Below are 19,875 nucleotides of genomic sequence, written 5' to 3'. Positions count from 1 at the left end.
GGAGCAGATCTTATAGCACAAGGCAATTTTTCTTTAGGGAACTGAAACTATGTTGCGCACAAGTCTTTGGTCGAGAGGCCGGTAACCGATTTAAAGTTGATTGTTGCTTGCTGTCTAGTTCTAATGAGGAGTGTCTGACTCTCAAATGGTTATTCTCAGGTTTAAAAACAATCTCAGATCTCTTCCAGGGAAGAGTGCTGTTGAGACATCACAAAGTGCATGGTAAGACACTCGCTGCTTTTGCCAACGCGGTGCAGTCAGTGTGCATTTACTATGTGCGAGGCCCACAGGATGCAAATAAAAAGAAGCAATCCCTACCCTCAGGGAGCTTATGTTCTGTTGGGGAGTGGAGAGATGGCTAGTAGCTGGTGAGTAGGAATCAGAAAAATACTTCATGTCGAAGATGGCATGTGAGCAGAGACTTGAGGAAAGCGAGGGATCTGAGGAAGGAATTTGGAGGTGAGGTTGGAGTGGATTCGAGGCTTTGTGAAAATAGCCTGAGCTTTTGCACAGAGATAGGAGATGGAGTGATATGTATAAGGAGCAGTAAAAGGACCAGCTAAGAGCTTCAAAATGCTAAACAGGAGTTTCTGTCTGATTCTCCTGTGACTAAATCATTTGCTCCACTTAGAGAGCTCACCACAACCACTCATCAAGCTGTGTTAGTAATTCATGAATTAAGTAGGTTCAGGAGAGGCAACTTGCAAAGAGGAGTTCTGGTTCCAAGTGGCGCCTGCTATGTCATTAGAAATCTTAGAAATTCAAAAATATGCAAAAACGTTGCACTGCCTGTACATTGTGTCACGTAAAGCCGGAGCCTTAGAATACTCAATCCAGTTTCATTCAGTGAGCGGTTATTAGCATCAGGGTCACAGTGAAACAGTCCCTGTCCTCCAGGACCTTACATTACACTATGTACCAAGTACTGTACTAGGCACAGGGGTTAGGGATAGGGGGTATGGCTGTGATTTCACTCCCTGTCCTCGAGGAGTGTACATTCTGTTGGTTAGGGAGGAGGAATAGTGCACAGATACGTAAATATAAAATATGTTGTTGTTCAGTCGTGTCCATACTGTCCATGGAGTTTTCTTGGCAAAGATCCTGGAGTGGTTTGCAATTTCCTTTTTCCAGTGGATTAAGGAAAACAGAAGTTAAGTGACTTGTAGCTAGTAAGTGTCTGAGGCTGGATTTGAACTCAGGAAGAGGAATCTTCCTGACTCTGCCTGGAACTCTACCTGCTGTACCACCTGAATGCCCCAACGATTGGAGATAGAGGACTGAAACTCAGAAGAGAGAAGAGGGCTAGATACGTAGATCGGGAAATCTTCTGCGTCAGGTTGAAAGTTAAATCCATAATAGCTGAAGAAATGACTTAGCGCATGTAGAAAGAGAAGAGTAAAGGACCCTGGACAGAGCTTTGGGGTAAACCCATGTACCGGGGACTTGATGAAGGAGAGTGAGAGAAAGGACCAGTCAGATAAATAGTTGCCATCTGGCTTTGCTTTTTCCCATGAGTTTGTTCCTTTAAATTTTCACCAGATTTCTAAAATCACAGCATTCCTAGAGGCAGCTGGGTGGTGCAGTGGATACAGCAGGCAGTCAGAAAAGACCTGAGTTCAATTCTGACCTCAGATACTAGCTATGTGACCTTGGATAAGACTCTTAACCCTGTCTGCCTCAGTTTCCTCATCTGCACAATGGAGAAGGGAATGGCAAACCATTTCAGTATTTTTACCCAGAAAACCCCAAATGCCTTCACAAAGAATGAGACACAACTGAAAAGAGTGAACAGCAACAACACGTTCCAGGCACTGAGAAAACAAAGAAAAAATGAACTAATCCCTGCCTTCAGTGAACTGATGCCTTGACTTCCTATCCTAGCTCTGATTCTAGTCTGCTCACTGCAGTTTGAGCACATGGCTTATTTGTCATTTAAAATGGAGGGGGCACTGGGCTTCTTCCCCAGGGAGACAGTATTTAGAAAACAAGAGCTATTACATGAATATCTTTCCCAGGAATAATAACAGCAAGTTTTCATCCCTGCCAGCTCTCCAGGAGCTTCTAGGGAGGGTAGGTATGACAGAATGTTGCTACTTCTCTCTCGGTCCCCTGGCTTCTTCCTGTGTAAAGCAGTACAGAACTTGACTTCAGACAGAGACAGCGGGCCAAGCAATCAACCAACCAAGCAGAATTCTCATTCTTTTTCTTCCCCTCACACTGGTTCACTGGATAGAATCGGACAAATCTCCTGCTTCTCTGTGTTTTCATTTCCCGCATTTGAATAAAAGGGACTGAGAGGAGAAAGGCTTGTTGTGAGGAATGACTAATGGCTATGATTATAAAGCACTCGGCAGATATAAATGTATGAATGCAAAATAAATGTGAGAAAATAGATGCTGGGTGAGCATAGCAAACAAATGGTGCACTGTATTTTGGTAATGGTATTACTTGGCATTTAGGAAGTGTCCATGATGTGCCGAGCATTCAACATAGAAAAATAAATCATTGCTCTGGAGGAGCTTGGATTTCCAAGCTGGGGAAAACAGACTCGTAAAGAGAAGCAGATAAAGATCCTCCAACATACTAGACAGCTCCCTTGTGCCTCTCATTTCCTCTTTGTTTGAAGGGAAGCATAGCAGAAGAACCAAGGGGATGGTGGACACCAGGAGGAGTTGAAAGAAGCCAAAAAACTGTGCATTTAATTGGAAAACATGGAAACCGTCATGGTAGCAGGGCCATCCCCAAATGGACAAAGGTGGAGTTCATCATGGTGGTTGTCATTTTTCCATCGTGAGCCCTTAGTATCCTCACCTTTAACATTAAAGATTAGATTACATCAAGTTTAAGGTCCCTTTCCGCTCTAAATCTATAACCTATGAACAATCAGTCAGGTACTTTACTAAGTAATAGGAATACCATTACAAAAATGGAAACAGTCCTTATTCACAAGATTACATTCTAACAGGGGAGAGAAGAATTATATAGACAGATATATGTGGAATAAATGCAAAGTTGTTAAGTTCAAGGTCTTCTGAACATGGAGGAACCAGCATTGAGGTGGTGGGAGTTGTCACGAAAGGCTTCGTGTAGAGAGCGGTGCTCTGGCTGCATCTTGAAAGGAGAAGAAGGATTCTGTGAGGCAAAGGTAAAGGAGGGAGCACATTCCAAGAGTGGAGGGCAATCAGTGCAAAGACATGAAGACCAGAAGTGAGGACTTGGTGTGTGAGAAGCAGAGAAGGCCGATTTGGCTGGATTGCAGGCTGCCGGTGGGAGAGTGATATCCAATGATGCTAGAAAGGTAGATTAGGGCCGGATGGTAAGCTCTTTAAAAACTAAACAGAGCAGTTTCAATTTTGTCCTAAGGGCAATAGGGAGTCACTGGAGTTGATTGAGTAGGTGAGGTGAGTGAAATGGTCAGATTGAAATTTAAGGAAAAAGCTTTTAGCAGCTGTGTGGACGATGGCTAGGGTAGGGAGAGATTTGAAAGAGGAAGGGCAATTTGGAGGCCATTGCAATATTCTAGGGGAGAGGTAATGAGGGCCTGAAGTAGTAGATGTGTGAGTAGAAAAAAGGATTAGGATCAGATGAGAGAGATGCTGTGAGGTTATTTTTATTATTCCCCTTTCTTATAGAGAAGAAGAAGGAGGCAATAGAGGGGGGAAAGATGCTATTTGTGTTGCAGAATGGATGTCTTTTTTGGTGTGTTTGAAAATATGTGAAGCCCTTGACATATTACCCATATGATTTCAAAGGTGCCTCGTAGCAAAGTCTTTTTCTTTTTTTTTTTGTAAGAATCTTTAAGGAATTTCTGTACAATGAAATTGGGCAGTAGGAGAGAAATCGAAAGAGAAGAATTTTGCGTTGATTTACTTGTTCCCCTGCTCCCTATGATAATTTTTTTTTTTACAATTTTGGTTTACAATTGAGAAGAGACACCTTTAGCTAGGTTATATTATTTTCACCATTAAAGAGAGACAACTTTTTGCCTTTGGACCTTTGTAACCTCACTTGCAATTGAAGCTTGATTAATTATTTCTCCCTCTCATCAGGGATCCACAGGCAGATTTCAACAAGTAATTGGCTCAGCAAGAAAGGTAATGACTTAAAAATGCGTTTGAAGACAACTCTTTTCTGCCCTCCCCACAGCATTCAGAGTGTCTCTTTAGAGATGTAGGCTGTATGACTAAGGCTCTTTGTGCTTTGACCAGTCCAGAGCCCCTTTGGAGCTTTGTCTCAAGTGCTGAGGGGATGCATTTTTGCAAAGGCTCCTAGCCATGCTGGCATCAGAAACCTTGATAGGTCCCCTTGCCTGGAAGCCTTGGCTGTTTTCAGAAGGGTTTGTAACCTCGTGGATGAAGTACCTAATTGCGCTCTCGATAAAATTATCCCTCTTATTACATGGCTGAGACGTATTTCTAACATGGCACCTTCTTTCATGCTTTAGTGTGCTTCAATGCAAGCCTCTTGGTTTGGTGAAACTGGGCGCCAAGAGCAGTAGCCATAGCCAGACATGGGCCCCTGTGTTTCTGTTATCAATCCATCAATGCTGTCTATAATGAGATCCTAATGCGTGCACAGCATTCATGGTATAGTAGAAAGCAGGTTGGACTTAGTATTGAGAGACATGGGTTCAGGTTCGACCTTTTACATTTAATCATTGATCTCTTACACAACATCATCACAATAACTAACATTTATGTAGCACTTTAAGGTTTGCAAAGCACTTTACAAATCTCATTTGATTCTTATAACAACCTTGAAAGATAGGTCCTATTATTATTCCCCTTTTACATATGAGGAAATTGAAGCAGACAGAAATCAAGTGACTTGTCCAGGATCACACAGCCTGAGGGCAAATTTTCACTCATGTCTTCCTGATTCTAGGCCCAACTGCTTTGTCCACTGGATCAGCCTTTTTATGTGTTGGGTAAACGTGGGAAAACACTGATATTTAATTTCCTCATTTGCAAAATGATGATAATAATACCCACAGAGTTGTTGTGATTAAAAAACATGAGATCACATTTGTTAAAGTGCTTTACAAACTTTAAAGCATTATGTTATTATCAATATTGCTTTCATTATGCTAAGTCATGTGGCGCTAAGAGCACCACGTAAGATATAATTGGTTCATAACCTCGCAGAGTTTACAATTTAATTGAGAGGCTTATAAGTTGGTTATTTCAAACTCTTGCCTCAGGAACTGACTTTAAAAAAGCATGATATGTCCATCCCTCTCAAGGCAGTGTAGAGTAAGGGAAAGAGAACATAATTTAGAAGTCAGTTTCCCAGCTCTGTGTGTGAATTGGAGAAATCAGTCAACCAATTAATCAACAAGCAATGCACCAGGTAGTACTGAGCCGTAGACATCCAAAAACAAAAGTGAAATGGGCTTTGCCCTCAGGAAGATTACATTCTTTGGGGGCACATAATACATACAGGTAGATGCAACGAATATAGAAAGCAGATACAGGGTGATTTGAAGGTATAAGGACATTAACAGCCCAGGACATTCAAGAAATGCTTCATGGAAGAGGTGGCTCATAAAGTGAGTCTTGAAAGAAACTAGGGATTCAGTGGGGAGATGATAAAAGAGACCCCGGACATGGCAAATGAACAGTCAGAGACAGAAAATGGAGGGTCATGTAAGGCCTGTTTTGACTGGACTACTGAACTTGAAAGGGAGTACCAGCAACCAGAGTCCATGACAAAGTCTACTGGTCCTTCACCAGGAAGAATAAACACAATGGAAACAAGTATGTTCCTCTCTCCCTAGTTATGTATGAAAAGGCTGGGTCTCAGTTTCCCCATCTGTAAATGAAAGAATCATATTAGTTGGTGTCTAACATCCTTTCCAGTTCTAAATCTATGAAAGTGTGCTCCTATAAAATGGACTTGTGGCCTATAAATGTGTTGTATGTACATAAAATACAACTTTCACGCTTTCAATGTCTGGCATTAAAATTGATTCAGCTTGTAATATGTTGCTCTGTTATAAGATATAACTGATTTTGACCTTGTCTTTCTTCCACCCCACACCCCTAGCTCAGGGCATGTCTTTTTAGTTAGATGAATAAAACCTCTTTTCTTTTATTAGCATTATCTCTCCCTGCCACCCACTGCACTCTCATTACAGCAAATAAGAATCTATTCACCATAGACCTTGTGTACTCCCATATGGTTAGGAAGCTTTTTTCAGTCTTGGAGAAATCTAAATGATACTTCCTTCAAACAAATAGTCTGATTTAGTAGGAGACTTTGTCTACTATACCAAATTGTCCCTTCGATCAACACACTAGCATGGTATAAAAGTATGGATGCCAGCCAAAAAAAAAAAAAAAATAGAATGAGGCAAGAACTATAAACTATAAAAGGACCTTTTTACCACCAGAATTATCTTAAGTGTCTGACCTGAAATCTTAGGTAACCAGATTAATGGGTACTTTGCCATACATGGATGTAAAAAGATTTAATTCCATCCATTTGGGATATATTTCTGAATATATGCCACATAACACAAAGCAGCACATTGGCTCTCAAGAAAACCGTGGCATGGGAGAGCTGTTCATTTGGGAACACAGTGTTTTATTTCATTTTTTTTAAATACATTTTAACCTGCACCTTCAACCTTCCTTGTATTCACAACTCTTCTGAATCTAACAATAATTTGGCAAGGTCTGGCCACTTGGTTGTTACTGAAATGCAGGTAGCTGCCAAGCACTATGCCTGTGACTACTTATACTCCCATAACATTGAATTATGCCTATATTATGCCTGTAGGGGCTTAGATTCAGTTTTCATGGATTCTAAAATTCCTAAGAAGTTTAAAACTATACATGGTCAGTGTGAGTCTGTGTGAATTAGGGAGAGAGATATAAGGAAAAAAAAAGCAATTTTAATTTCCTTTTTAAGTCCCCTGTTATTTATATAGGAATAGACAATTGACTGACAAAATTGTGTTTTATTTTGTTTTCCTTGCCAGGATAACACTAGGCTTTGTCCTTGGCTTAATCTCTCACAGTATGTGACTCCCTAGCCATAACCCTCCCTGGTTCCTGTCTTCCTCTGGCCACCCAACTCTTTTGCAGGTTGACCCTGGAGTAGGGTGGGAGTAAGTGTTTTATACATACTCATGGCCTAACCTGACAACTTCATTAGTGAGCACTCACATTTGTGAATATCCTGGTCCTTGGAAGGAAGTAGGAAGTATACCTTCAGAACCTGCAGCCTCTTACATTCTGTTAGTCGAACTACACTGAGAGAGATAACCTATTTACATACTAAAAAGGTCAATGTTGGACAAATCAGCATTTAAAGATGAATTTGCTGCTGCTGCCTGCAACTGAAGCATGAGAATTCGGGTACAGCCAGCAATTTTGCTGTCTTGATATCTGCATAGACAGGGAGCATTAGTAAATATTCCTGAGACAACTTGGCCGTGTTGTACCCAAAGTGCTTTATAGAGGCCAAGTGATTGACAGGTTCATTTGTAGTTTCAAACCTTTCTGATTACTAATGGGTATTGGCAGTGGAAGGGATTATGTAAACTGTGGGTCAGGCTCATCAACTAAAAATGGTGATTAATTTAAGGGTATAATATTTGCATAATAGATGCTTCATATTTCCAGGACCAGTTAGGAAAATACAGACCATTATAATAGGTTTTAAATTACGTGGCTACTGCTTACTTAACCTATTGTTTGCATTAGCAAAAGTAGATTTTTAGATTGCTTAAAATACTTCTTTTGTAGTCTTGCTCTTAAGAGTCTTTAAAATACCAACAATTTTACCAATGTATGATGAGATTACGTTAAAATAAATTCCTTTTTATTGTAAGCACACTGGCTCTCCTGGCACCTCCATAATGTTTTTATTCCTTATCTGGTCTCACCATCTGACTTGGTCATCCCCATATAACTCAGGCTCTTAGACAGTGGAGTAGATAGGAGTCAATGTGGGTAGAATCTAAACAAACCCCTTTAAAGCCAGACCGATTTTTTTTTTTAAGGTAGAAAGCCCAGTCAAAAAAGCTAATATGCCCTTTGGACAGGACATCGAGCTCACCAGGTCAAAGCCAAGGTCTGCAGAGCAGTGGTAATATCCAGCCTTCTACATGTAAATAGTCATCACCATATAGAATAGTTTCTCTTAGATTTGTCATAAACCCTAAGCCTTCACTCCAAAAAGAACAACCCCTATCTCTCAGCTTTTACGCAGCAAATCCAATCAAGTCAATAAACATTTATTAAGTGTTTACTGTGTGCCAGACACTGTGCTAAGTGCTGGGGATATAAAGTGATACAAAAAAAAAAAAATCCCTGCTCTTCAGGAGCTTATAGTCTAATGAGGGAGACAGCATGCACTTAACTGTACAAACAAGATAGATACTACGTCTATAATAAATCAGTGGGAAGGCGCTCGGGGGAGGGGTGGGTGGCACCTCAAGAAAGTCTTCTTGAAGGTGGTGGGATGTTAAATGAAGCTTGAAAGTAGTCACGGAAGCTGTGAGGTAGCGATGAGGAGAAGGAGTATTCTAGGGTGAAGGACAGCCGGTGAATTTTGCAGTCAGGAGAAAGTGTCATATGTGAGGAACAGCCAGGGGCAGTGTCACTGGATCACAGAATATGCGGAAGGGAAAAAAGTGTAATTAGCCTGGACATGCAGAGCGATGGAGGCGGTCTGGAGTCAGGAAGACCTGAGTTCAAATTTGGCTTCAGGTGTTTACTAGTCATGTGACCTTGGGCAAGTCCCTTAGTCTCTGCCTTGGAGACAGCTAGATGGCTCAGTACAGGGGTGGGGAATCTGCGGTTCAGTAGATAGAGCACTGGGCCTGGAGTCAAGAAGACCTGATTTCAAATATGACCTGAGACACTTAATAGTTGTGTGACCCTAGTCAAGTCACTTAACCTCTCTTTGCCTTAATCCACGGGAGAAGAAAATAGCAAAACACTTCAGTATGTTTGCAAAGAAAACCCCATGGACAGTATGGTCCATGGGGCTCACAAAGAATCAGATATGACAGAACAACTTAACAACAACAACAAAATACAGAGAGGGGACAAGTTACAAAGGGCTTTGATCTATAGGGGCTCCCTATTACCTCCAGGATCAAATATAATACCTTATAATATATAATATTATAATAATATATTGTGTGTAATATAATAATATTAATATATAACATAATAACATAATAATTATATAAAGATATTATTACATACTGTAATGAGATATTATATTTGATCCTGTAGGTAACAGGGAGCCATTATAGATGGGTACAACCGCATTCAAGGTGAAAGCAAACATGACCTTTTTCCAGGGCCAACCTTTCATTTTGAGTCAATTCAACAAACATGTCCTAGATCTCTACTACATGCAAGGGATAATGCTAGTCCCTGGGCTTGCAGAGATAAACTGAGGCTAGTCTCTGCCTTTAAAGAGTTTATTACTAGTGTTGGGGGAGGGCATACAGTTAGCTTTCCATATCGAGGAGATTAGGGGTGTACATGTAAAATTTTTTGGCCCTTCCTTCATTATCAGAGAAGAAGTCTGATTTTTTTTTCTTTTTTTTTTATGGGGTGTTTGTAGTACCTTATTGTAAAATTTGGGTTAAGTATTTGGTCATAGGCTGTGTGTCATTTGTGGGCCCTTGCATGTCATCTGCAGCTTCTGCAAAACTCCCAAAAAATACTCATTTAATTTCTTATGCCAACCCACCATATATCAAAACCGTGATGGGGAAAGTTGTGGTGTAGAAGGGATAACTGTATACATAAACAAATATAATACAAGTAGGGGCTGAGGAGAGGCTGAACATTTTCAGCAGGATAGTAATCTTGTTTTGTCTCTGATGCTGTTTAGTTCATAGGAGATTCAGATGAAACTGCACAAAAAAATCAAATGTATCACATGAGGGGCTGGCCATGGATTGACAGCTCCTATCAGTGGAACTTTGCATAATGTCCTTCTTGGGAGGAAATTTACCAGCTGCAGCTACAAATCCAGATGTTCCAACATTTCCACCTGCCAGTATCCTGTGTAATCACCTGGTGGTTTGGTTGACTGTCAGACCCAGAAGCAAAAAGGAAAGAGAGTCTAGTAGCACCGATAGAACATCTGTGGAGAGTCTCCCCTCTTCACCCTCTCTCGTAGACATCTCACCTCTTCCCACAGCTTGAATGTCACTTTGATGCAGCTGGCTGCACCTATATATATCCCTAGCCTGGGCTGTCCTTCCCAGATCCATATCTCTACCTACCTACACTTGGACAGCTACACCCAAATGTCCTTCCATAACAAATTTCATCATGTCAGAAATTGAACTCATCTCTCCCGAAACTTATTCCCCAACCCTGTGCCTTCTTCTGACTCACTCTTTCAGTCAATGTTGCTACCACTCACTGAGTTTCCTGTTTTCAAAATCTTGATGTGGACTCTTCACTATTCTTCTTCTCTCATATCCGTTGGTCATCTACTCCTGTTACTTCTACCGCCACATCTCACTTTTTGACATGTTGAATTTGTTATGGAGGAACATCCAGGTGTAGTTGTCCCGTCAATGTGAAGGTATAATAGAAATGGGATTTGAATGGGCAATCCAGGCAAGAAAGAGAGTATACTTAGGTATATACTTGCATATCTATACATATATGTGTATATGTGGAGAAAGAGGGAGAGGGAGAAAGTATACTTCTATAAGTATAGAAGTGATATTCAAGCTGAGTGAAGGGCTTGAGACGTCTATAGGAGAGAGTATACAGAGAGGAGACACTCTTTCCCAAAAATTCCTCTACCAGCTCTGTTTCTGACTCTCTAGTTTTGTCTTCATGACTCAATTGCCTTCTCACCCTGGAATTTCCCCTTCAACCCTGTGGTCTTCTCAACCTGAAAGATTCTTCTACTCCCATAATTCCCTTCTCCCACTGGAGAGTTCCTCTTGCAACCTCCATTTTGAAAAAAGACCAGGCCAGCCATCCTTCATTTCTCTAGTGACTGGGCTTTACCACCATGCCCTTGTGTGGGTAGTGCTTCCATCCACCCTCCTTTCAGGTCCATTTTATGTGTCATCTTCTCCAATTAAAATGGAAGCTTCTCCAAGTTATGGCTTACATGTACATAGTAAGTACTTAACAAATGCTTATTTACTTTATCTGCTCCATCTTCTCTATTACCTCAGCAGTCACCCTAATATAAGCACTCGTTACTACCCACCTGGACTATTACATTTCCACTCACACTCCTTCTACATCCATCCTTCATATTGCTGCAAGGTCTATCTTTCTTATCAAAGATCTGGCCGTATCACCCACTCCTCCAGTTAAAATGCCCTGATGAACAAAGTTAGAGAAAATCACAAAACTGTGTTGACTGGTTATCTACAAATTTATGTTTCATAGTCTCAAGTGGACATTCACTGGGACAGGGCAGTCCTTTTAATCCTGCCTAATTGACTCACTATCTTACTGCTGCATCTCTTCCAAAATGTTTCATCCCTCTTCACACTTCCCGTGACTCACCTGCCCCCCACCCTCTCAGCTGAAAAACTTGCCTCATATTTCCCTGAAAAAATCAAGGGCATTCGCTGAGAGCTTCCTCTTTTCCCCTCCTCCTAATCTCACATCATGAAAATGTCTTCTGCCACTTTCTCCTCCTTCTAAGGTGACAGTTCTGTTCTGCCCTAATTATATCATAGAGTGGTACACCCTCCAAGAGAATACAGAGATACTGAAGAAAGGGGGGCCCAGCTTCATTTTTTAAAATTATTTTTGATATATTTTATTTTCCCTCAAATTACATGTCAAAACAATTTTTAAAAAACATTTTGAGTTTCAGATTCTTTCCCTCCATCCTTCCATCCCCTCCCCACTTCCAGAGACAGTAAGCAATCTAATATAGTTTATATATGTGTAATCATGTAAAATATTTCCATAGTAGTCATTTTATACAAGAAGACTTGGGAGGGGGGGCGGGAAGAATGAAAGAAAGAGTGAAAAATAGCACGCTTCAGTTTGTATTCAGACAGCATCAGTTCTTTCTCTGGAGGCAGATAGTATGCATAGTTAGTTCTTTGGGATTCTCTTGGATCGTATATATCAGCTTGATTATTAATAGGTTTTATTAGGCTTAATTGGGCAAGTTTAGTCACTTAGAGGTCAGTCGTCCTGGACAACAACAAGACAAATTAACATTGTGGATTCTTGCACCAACCCCAGGTCAGGCCAGGTATTATATAGAAGCAGAGCAAAGAAGGCATTGTGCCAGGGATGGTCCCGGGTCATGTGCAAGTTTTCCTGTGTGAGAATTGGAGCTTCTTTTGTTTTTCACATTTCCTGAGGGTAGTTTACATTCTTCCTTGGAGTCATAGGTCACATTTCCACTCTGGCTACTACTATATACCTGCTTCATTCTCTATCACAAGAAGAGGGGACCCTTCTCCTTGGCAAGGCTCACCCCTCTCCATGCACAAGTAATCCTGTTCAGTCCATCTTTTCCAGCAGATTACCCCCTCCATCATCCCAGTTCTCTCACTCGTCTTCTGTTCCCCTCGTCTACTGGCCTACAAACACAACCATTTTTCTCTTTTCCTCAAAAAAACTCTCATTTGATCTTTTTTGTTTCTGCTAGCTATAGTCTTATACCTCTTCTCTCTTTCTAGCTAAACTCAGGTAGGGCTTCCTGCAACTGATGTCTCCACTTCTTTCCTGTCACTCCCTTCTTAACTCTTCCTTTCCCCCCAGCTGCATTCCTCAGACTTCCTCATGCCCCTGCTCTGAGTACCTTCCCTCCTCTCACCCCACTTTTCGGTTTCCTTTGTCTGTTGTCTTCTTCCATTAGAGTGTAAGCTCCTTGAGGGGATAGATCTTTGTGTGTGTGTGTGTGTGTGTGTGTGTGTGTGTATTTGTATCCTAAATGCTTAATAAATGTTTTTTTGACTACTCTCTGCAGTCCAACTTCTGACCTCATCAAGCCACTGAAGCTGCTCTCTCCAAAGTTACCAGTGATCTCTTATGAAATCTAATGGTCCTTTCTCCATCTTCATCCTTCTTGACCTTTGACATTGTCAGTCACCTTCTCCTTGATGCTCTCTTCCCTCCAGGTTTTCTTGCTATTGCTGTCTCCTGGTTCTCCTCCTACCTGTCTGACTGTTCCTACTCAGTCTTCTTTTCTGTGTAGTCCTCCACATCACACCTGCTAATGAGGGGCAGGGGTAAGGTAGGCCTTGCCTTGGGGCCCTCTTCTCCTTCTATACTATTTAACTTAGTGATCTTATCAGCTCCTGTGGGTTCAACTATCATCTCTATGCAGATGCTTCTCATATTTATTTGCCTAGCCCTAACCTTTCCCCTGGGGAAAGCTAGGTGGTGTGGGAGAAAGAGCACCAGGCTTAGAGTCAGGAAGATCTGAGTTCAAATCCAGCCTCAGATACTTACTAGCTATGTGACCTTGGGCAAGTCACTTAACTTCTGTTTGCCTTAACTGCTTGTCTTTAAAATGGGGCACACTGGAGAAGGAAATGGGAAACTATTCCAGTATATTTGCCAAGATGACTCCATGGAGTTGTCCATGGGGTTCACAAAAAGTTGGCTGCAACTAAACAGCAGCCTCTCCTCTGACCTATTCTATTCTCTTGAATGTCCAGCTGCCTATTGGACATTTCAAACTGGATGTCTTGTAGAATCTTAAACTTAGCATATCAAAAAAGTGAATTCTTTGTCTTTTCCCCAAAACCTTCCACTCTTCCTGACCTCCCTGTTATTATGGAAAGTGCTGTCAGCCTTCCAGTAACTCAGGCCCACAATCTAGGAGTCAACCTTGCCTCCTCACCCTTTCATTCTTCCCACTTCTATATCCAGCCAGTTGCCAAGGTCTGTCATTTCTACCTTCACGGTATTTCTCTAAGACGATGACTTCTCTCCTCTAACACTGTCACCTCACCAGTTCAGCTCCTCCACCAATACCACCAACACCTCTCTGCCTGGACTGTTGCAATAACCTGCTCATTTTCCCTGCCTCAATTCTCTCCCATTTGCTGTCCATCCTCCACTCATCTGTCAAATTCATCTTTCTAATGTGAAAGATTAGCCATGTCCCCTCTTCCCCCATTAGGTCAACTCCAGTGGCTCCTTCTTGCCTCTAGGATCAAATAATATACCCTGTTTTGCTTTTAACCCCCTCTATAACCTTGTCCCTTCTTGCATTTCCAATATTCTTACTCCCTAATCCCACCCCCATATTCTGCAATCCAGTGGCACTAGCCTCCTTGCTTTTCCTCAAACTAGATACTCAATCTCTCAATTCTGGGAATTTTTACTTGCTATCCCACATGTCTGGAGCACTTTTTTTCTCTTCATCTCCACCTTCTAACTTCCCTGTCTTTTTTCAAATATCAGCTAAAATCTGACCTTCTGTAAGAAATCTATTTCACACACACACAAGATAATCTGGAAATAATCAATGTGTGTGTATGTCTATTTCTTGTTTATACAGAATTCTTTACATGTTTTATCTCTCATTATACTATGAGTTCCTTGGGAGCAAGGACTGTCTTTTACCTTTTTTGATATCTCTCATAGCATAGGGTCTGGCCCATAGTAGGAATTTAATCAACCAATGACTCATATATGACAAAAATATGACATCCAAAAGTAACTACTTTCCATTCTTCATACATGCATTGTGCTTTCCTACCTCCTATGCTTTTGTTAACATTATTCCCTATGATAGAATGATCTACCACCTCTGTCTGTCTTGTCTGTCTCTCTCTCTGTCACACACACGCACACACACACACAAACACATACATATACATGCACACACATGCTAAATTCCTTATCCATCCTTCAGAGCCACACATAAATCATTCTTCCCTTATAAAGCTTCCCTTGATCCTACCTCAGTTCTCCTTTTACTGTCTATGTGCCTTTGGACAAATCACTTTATCAGATCTGTCTGTTCTTGGGGATTGGGGAGAGGCAAAGACTCAGAATAACTTGGGTATTTCACAATGCAAGCATTTGACATAGCTTCATTTATCGTTTATATAAAGCCCATTGACAGAATGAGGTGACACAAAGTCCATGCCCAACTCAACATCAGTCATCTCTATAAGGATGCAGATGACCTTGAACACCATTCCTAACCATAAGCAAGTATACCCTCATCATTTTCCTTGCCCTGTGACATGCTTATTCACCATCATTTAACCTTTTCTCTCCTGAGCCTTCATAATTAACCATTAGCCTATGCACAAACCTCCCAGTGTGTGGAAAGTCCCCCATTTTGTAAGGTTTTAAAATTCCCTTTCTACCCTTATGATGAAACCATGTTTCCTTCTTTCTCGCTCTCTAATCCCATTTATCCAATTTAGCATCATCAAACCCAGCTATCTTTAGTGATCCAGGTCTTCAAAAGTAGAATTTCCAGCAGGTCAACGAATGCCACTTAGATGCGATAAGATCCATCTTCCTTCTTGACAATTAGTTAATGCTGCTTATCAATTCCCTTTGACTAATCCATTGAAAATCCCTGGTGTGTCTGAGTTTCTAATATTATCCCCAACATGCTTAATCCTTTCAGCCTGTTTGCTTATCTAGAAAGTTTGTGAGGGTTGGATTAGATGGTCTTTCAAGTTCCTATTAGGCCTACATCCTATGATCTTGTAATGCTCTCCTTTCCCCATATATCCCACACAGCACTTTGTTTGGAACCTCTCTAATGTACATGTTATTTTATATTATGAATATTTTTATATTTTTATATGTATGAGAATTTGTAATGGTTTGAAAGCAGCATAGTACAGTGAAAATGAAACAAGACTTAGAATCAGAAGACACAGGCTTGAATTCTGGCACTGTCATTTACTGTGCGAAGTTGGGGGCCATCTAATCTCTCTGAGTTTTCTTATCTTTGAAATGACTATACTAATATTTACACTACCTATACCACAGTGCTGTTGTGAGGATCAAATGAAATCATATTTGTAAACCTTAAAGCTTTATATAAATTTCAGACATTTTTTTTGTTATTTCAACATCAGGCCACCATGATGGTATGAGAGAGAAATGCCTTCACACTAGTAACAAAGCATTCTCTTCAAAACTCAAAGAACGACTTCCCTGTGAAAATAAAGAAAGACCATATGAAGAAGCAGAAGGGAATTCTGTATTAGGAGAGTGTAACAGAGGGAAAAGAGAAGAAAGATACCTAAACATTTATTATGGGGCCAGTTCTAATAAGGGGAAATTTGAGAAATATATGTAGTCTTACACTTAAATTAAAAAAAAAAATTCACAAGTACAATGATAAAGAAGATTGGCCAGGCAGCAATTCATGTGAAAATAAGATCTCGGGGTTTTAGTAGACGTCAAGCTCAATATGAATCACCAATGTGATAAGATAGTCTAGAAAACTAATGAACTCTTAGGCTATATCAGAGAGATCAAAGAAAAAGGAAAAGATCCTGTATGTGCAGAAATATTGTAGCTCTTTTTGTGGTGGTAAGAAAAAATGGAAGCTAAGGGGATTTCTCTCAATTGAATAATGTTGTGATATGTGAATATGGAGTATTATTGTGCTGTAAGGAGTAAGGAAATACATGATTTCAAAGAGCTATAAAAAGACTGGTATGAATTGATGCAGAGCGAAGGGAGCAGAACCAGGAGAACTATTCATACTATAACATCGGTATTGTAAAAATGAACCCTCTTGAAGATGTTTGTGAACTGATAAAGAATGAAACGAGCTGAACTGGGAGTTCTGCTTGTATTTATACAGTAATAACACTGTAGAAACAAACAACTTTAAAAGCTGTAAGAAGTATCATCAGTACAGTAACCATTCATGATTTCAGAGGACATAACTGAGCATTCCAGAGCATGAAACATATTCTCCATGACAAAGAGATGATGAGTTTAGGGTGTAGAATTATGTATGATTGTGTATATGTATGTGTATATATGTATGTATATGTGTATGTATGTATTTTTTATATAGCCATTGAGGAAATGTGTTTTGCTTGACTATGCCTATTTGTTACAGCAATTTTGTTTTTCTCTTTTTTTTCCCAACATCATGAAGAGTGGAGGAAGAGGAAAGAGATTTCTGTTCATTAAAAAGAGAGAGAGAGAGAGAGAGAGAGAGAGAGATTTGGGGGTAGAGCAGTGCTACAGATATAAAATATTGTATGCTCTTTCAGAAGGTCATGTATTATTATTTTGCTTTGTTACAAAAATGGGAGTAATCTGCAAATGTTTGTAATGTAAGAACAATAAAATTTTTTAAAAAGAAGGAAATCATAGATTCCATTCAGATAAGCATAGTGTCCAGGGCTAGAAAAGTGATAGTCTTACAATATTCTGCTCTGGTCAGACTGTATCTGAAAATTGTGTTTTCAGTTCACATTTTTAAAGGGACATCACATAGTATTCAAAGGACAGTTAGGGCTGATAAAGGACTTTGAGATTGTGCTGTATGAGGATTAGGGGAAGGAAACTGGGGACATTTAGTCTGGAGAAGACAAGACTTAGTGCTGTTTTGGTTTTTTTTTTCCTATATTCATGTATTTGAAATGTTGTAATACGGAAGAAAGATTAGCTTTGTTCTACATGGCCTTGGTGTATGGGCTGTTTAGGGAGGACCAGCACCTCTGGCGAGGGCTTGCCAAGCTCTTTTCAGGGCTGCTTGCCCACCTTTGGTGTCCACCTGTCACCCAGTTCTCACCTGCAACTCCAAGACGCTGTGGCATGCGCAGTGGCCACACCCCGGTAAACCATCTTGGCAGGTGGGCTAAACAAGGTTGAGAATAACTGCTGGGCCTCAGACCCTTCAGTGTCCACCCCAAACTTCCCCTGGTGAAATAGGTGAATGAGAACAATTTGTTCCAATTTGTTCCAAGGTGGCTGAAGCCCTTAGAGCTTGGTCAGACATGGAAGATACCAAGGTCATCTACTGCATCCCAAGCCATTGCCAGTCATCTTGACTTTTGTGCTGCCACTGGACTTTGATGACTATGGAAGAGAGAGTGAGGCTGACAACTTTGTGCAACTCTGCTTCACTTAACTCCAATTTACCCATGATCTAAGACATCACCCCATGGTGTCATTGATCGTCTTTGAAAATGCGGGACAAATAGTGACTTGGTCTTGGAGGGCAGAACAAGGAGCAATGAGTGGAGATTATGAAGAGGGAAAGGTAGATAGACTTGCTCTAAGGAAAGTCTTCCTAACAACTAGAACTATCCAAAGATGGAATGGGCAGAAGGAGATAGAAGGGGATTCCCCTACACTGGAAATCTTGAAGCAATGACTCAGTGATCTTTTTGGCAGCTCGATGGTAGAGTGTATAGAGTAAAGGACTAGGGGTCAGGAAGGCCAGAGTTCACATCCTGGAAGACCGTACCTCATAGGGTTGTTGTGTGGTTCAGTGAGTTAATAAATGAAAAGCACTTTGCAAACCTAAAAGTATTATGCTAGTTATTATTATTATTATCATCATCATCATCAACATCCAGGTAAGAGTTGAAATACATGTCTTCTGAGATTCTGAGATCTCAGAAGAACCATAACGTACATCACAGTCATCAGAAGAAAGCTACGGAGAACAAAAACTGCGGTTTTTTAAGCTTTGTTGAGAAAAAGAAGAGGATCTACGTATTTAGACCTCCGATCCTCTGTACCAGAACAGACCGTTTAATGATTACTGTAGCTAAAAATCTTCTCCTGAGGACCAGCTTCTTCTGGTGGTGTTCCTGCCCAATCCTGATGAAGCTGACTTACAGACAATATACAGTCACTGCGATGCATGGCCTGTTCTTGCTCCTGCTAGAGTCCATATTCGAGGGACACACAGGTGACAATAGCTTCTGAAAGCCCAGGATTACTTCCAAGCACCTTATTGGAGGATTATTATTACTGTTATTATTCATTATAATAACATGATTAAATATAATAGCCATTTATCATAGCAGATTTAGCCTGAACTATATACTCCATGAATGCATGGACCTTGCTTTTCTAAACTTTGTTCTCTTCCACTGCACATAGCATGGTGAACTCTGTAGACAGTGGTTAGCTGGGTGACTCAGTGGATAGAATGCTGGACCTAGAGTCAGGAAAACCTGAGTTCAAATTTGGCCTCAGACACTTCTTAGGTGTGTGACCCCAGAAAAGTCACTTAACCTCTTTATGCCTCATTTTTTTTTTGTCTACAAAATGGGACTTATCATAGCACCTACCTTCCAGGGTTGTTGTGAGGATCAAATGAGATAATAATTCTAAAGCACTTAGCACAGTGCCTGGCACATGGTACGTGCTGTAAATTAGAATTATTAAGATTTGTTTAGTTAGGTTGAATAAAGTGGTTTCATGTAGAACTACTTTTTTCCCCCCAGAATACTCTACTGAAAATACACAAGTGGCCCTCCCCCAGTCAGTTTTCCTGTCTGCCATGTCAACCCACCCCTCCCGCGACCTTCCACTGTGCAGGGAACAGCACTGCAAGCTTCTTCCCGGGGTGGCCGATATCCAGGCCAGTGAAGTAGCCGACTGGACCGTTGATGAGGTGAGAAATCTATTTCCTTTCTTTGTTTTGAAGCTTTTTGAGAAACAATGGCTAAATCAGAACTGTGACATTTAAAATGGCTTTCATGTTCATGTCCTTTTATGCCTCATAGAATGATTTTTGCTAAGTATGTGTTTTTTTTCTCCTCCAAATGAGATTTTTTTAAAAAAAAACATGCATGAAGCCCTTGGTTCAGCAAAAAAGGGAGGCTATGGTCAGTGCATAAGATCTAAGTATATCAGGCATAAACCAGGAAAAGTCAGGTAAGATCCCTTCCTTCCTTCCTTCCTTCCTTCCTTCCTTCCTTCCTTCCTTCCT

At 40.7% G+C, this 19,875-nt stretch overlaps 1 protein-coding gene across 4 annotated transcripts in view; it reads left to right on the top strand.

Annotated features, from left to right (window-relative positions):
- Nucleotides 1–19,875, top strand: part of LOC114031838 (lethal(3)malignant brain tumor-like protein 4) — a 504,773-nt gene that overhangs the window by 465,701 nt on the left and 19,197 nt on the right. For all 4 annotated transcript variants that reach the window (XM_027846992.1, XM_027846995.1, XM_027846994.1 and 1 more), the window contains one exon: nucleotides 19,388–19,557. In XM_027846992.1, coding sequence (XP_027702793.1) covers nucleotides 19,388–19,557 — 170 coding nt within the window. The remainder of the gene's footprint in view (nucleotides 1–19,387; nucleotides 19,558–19,875) is intronic.

The sequence above is a fragment of the Vombatus ursinus genome, unplaced genomic scaffold (genome assembly GCF_900497805.2).
Source record: "Vombatus ursinus unplaced genomic scaffold, bare-nosed wombat genome assembly UNPS02015255.1, whole genome shotgun sequence".
Taxonomy (NCBI): Eukaryota; Metazoa; Chordata; class Mammalia; order Diprotodontia; family Vombatidae; genus Vombatus; species Vombatus ursinus.
The sequence above is the reverse complement of the archived record's forward strand: the minus strand, read 5'-3'. Positions and strand labels throughout refer to the sequence as shown.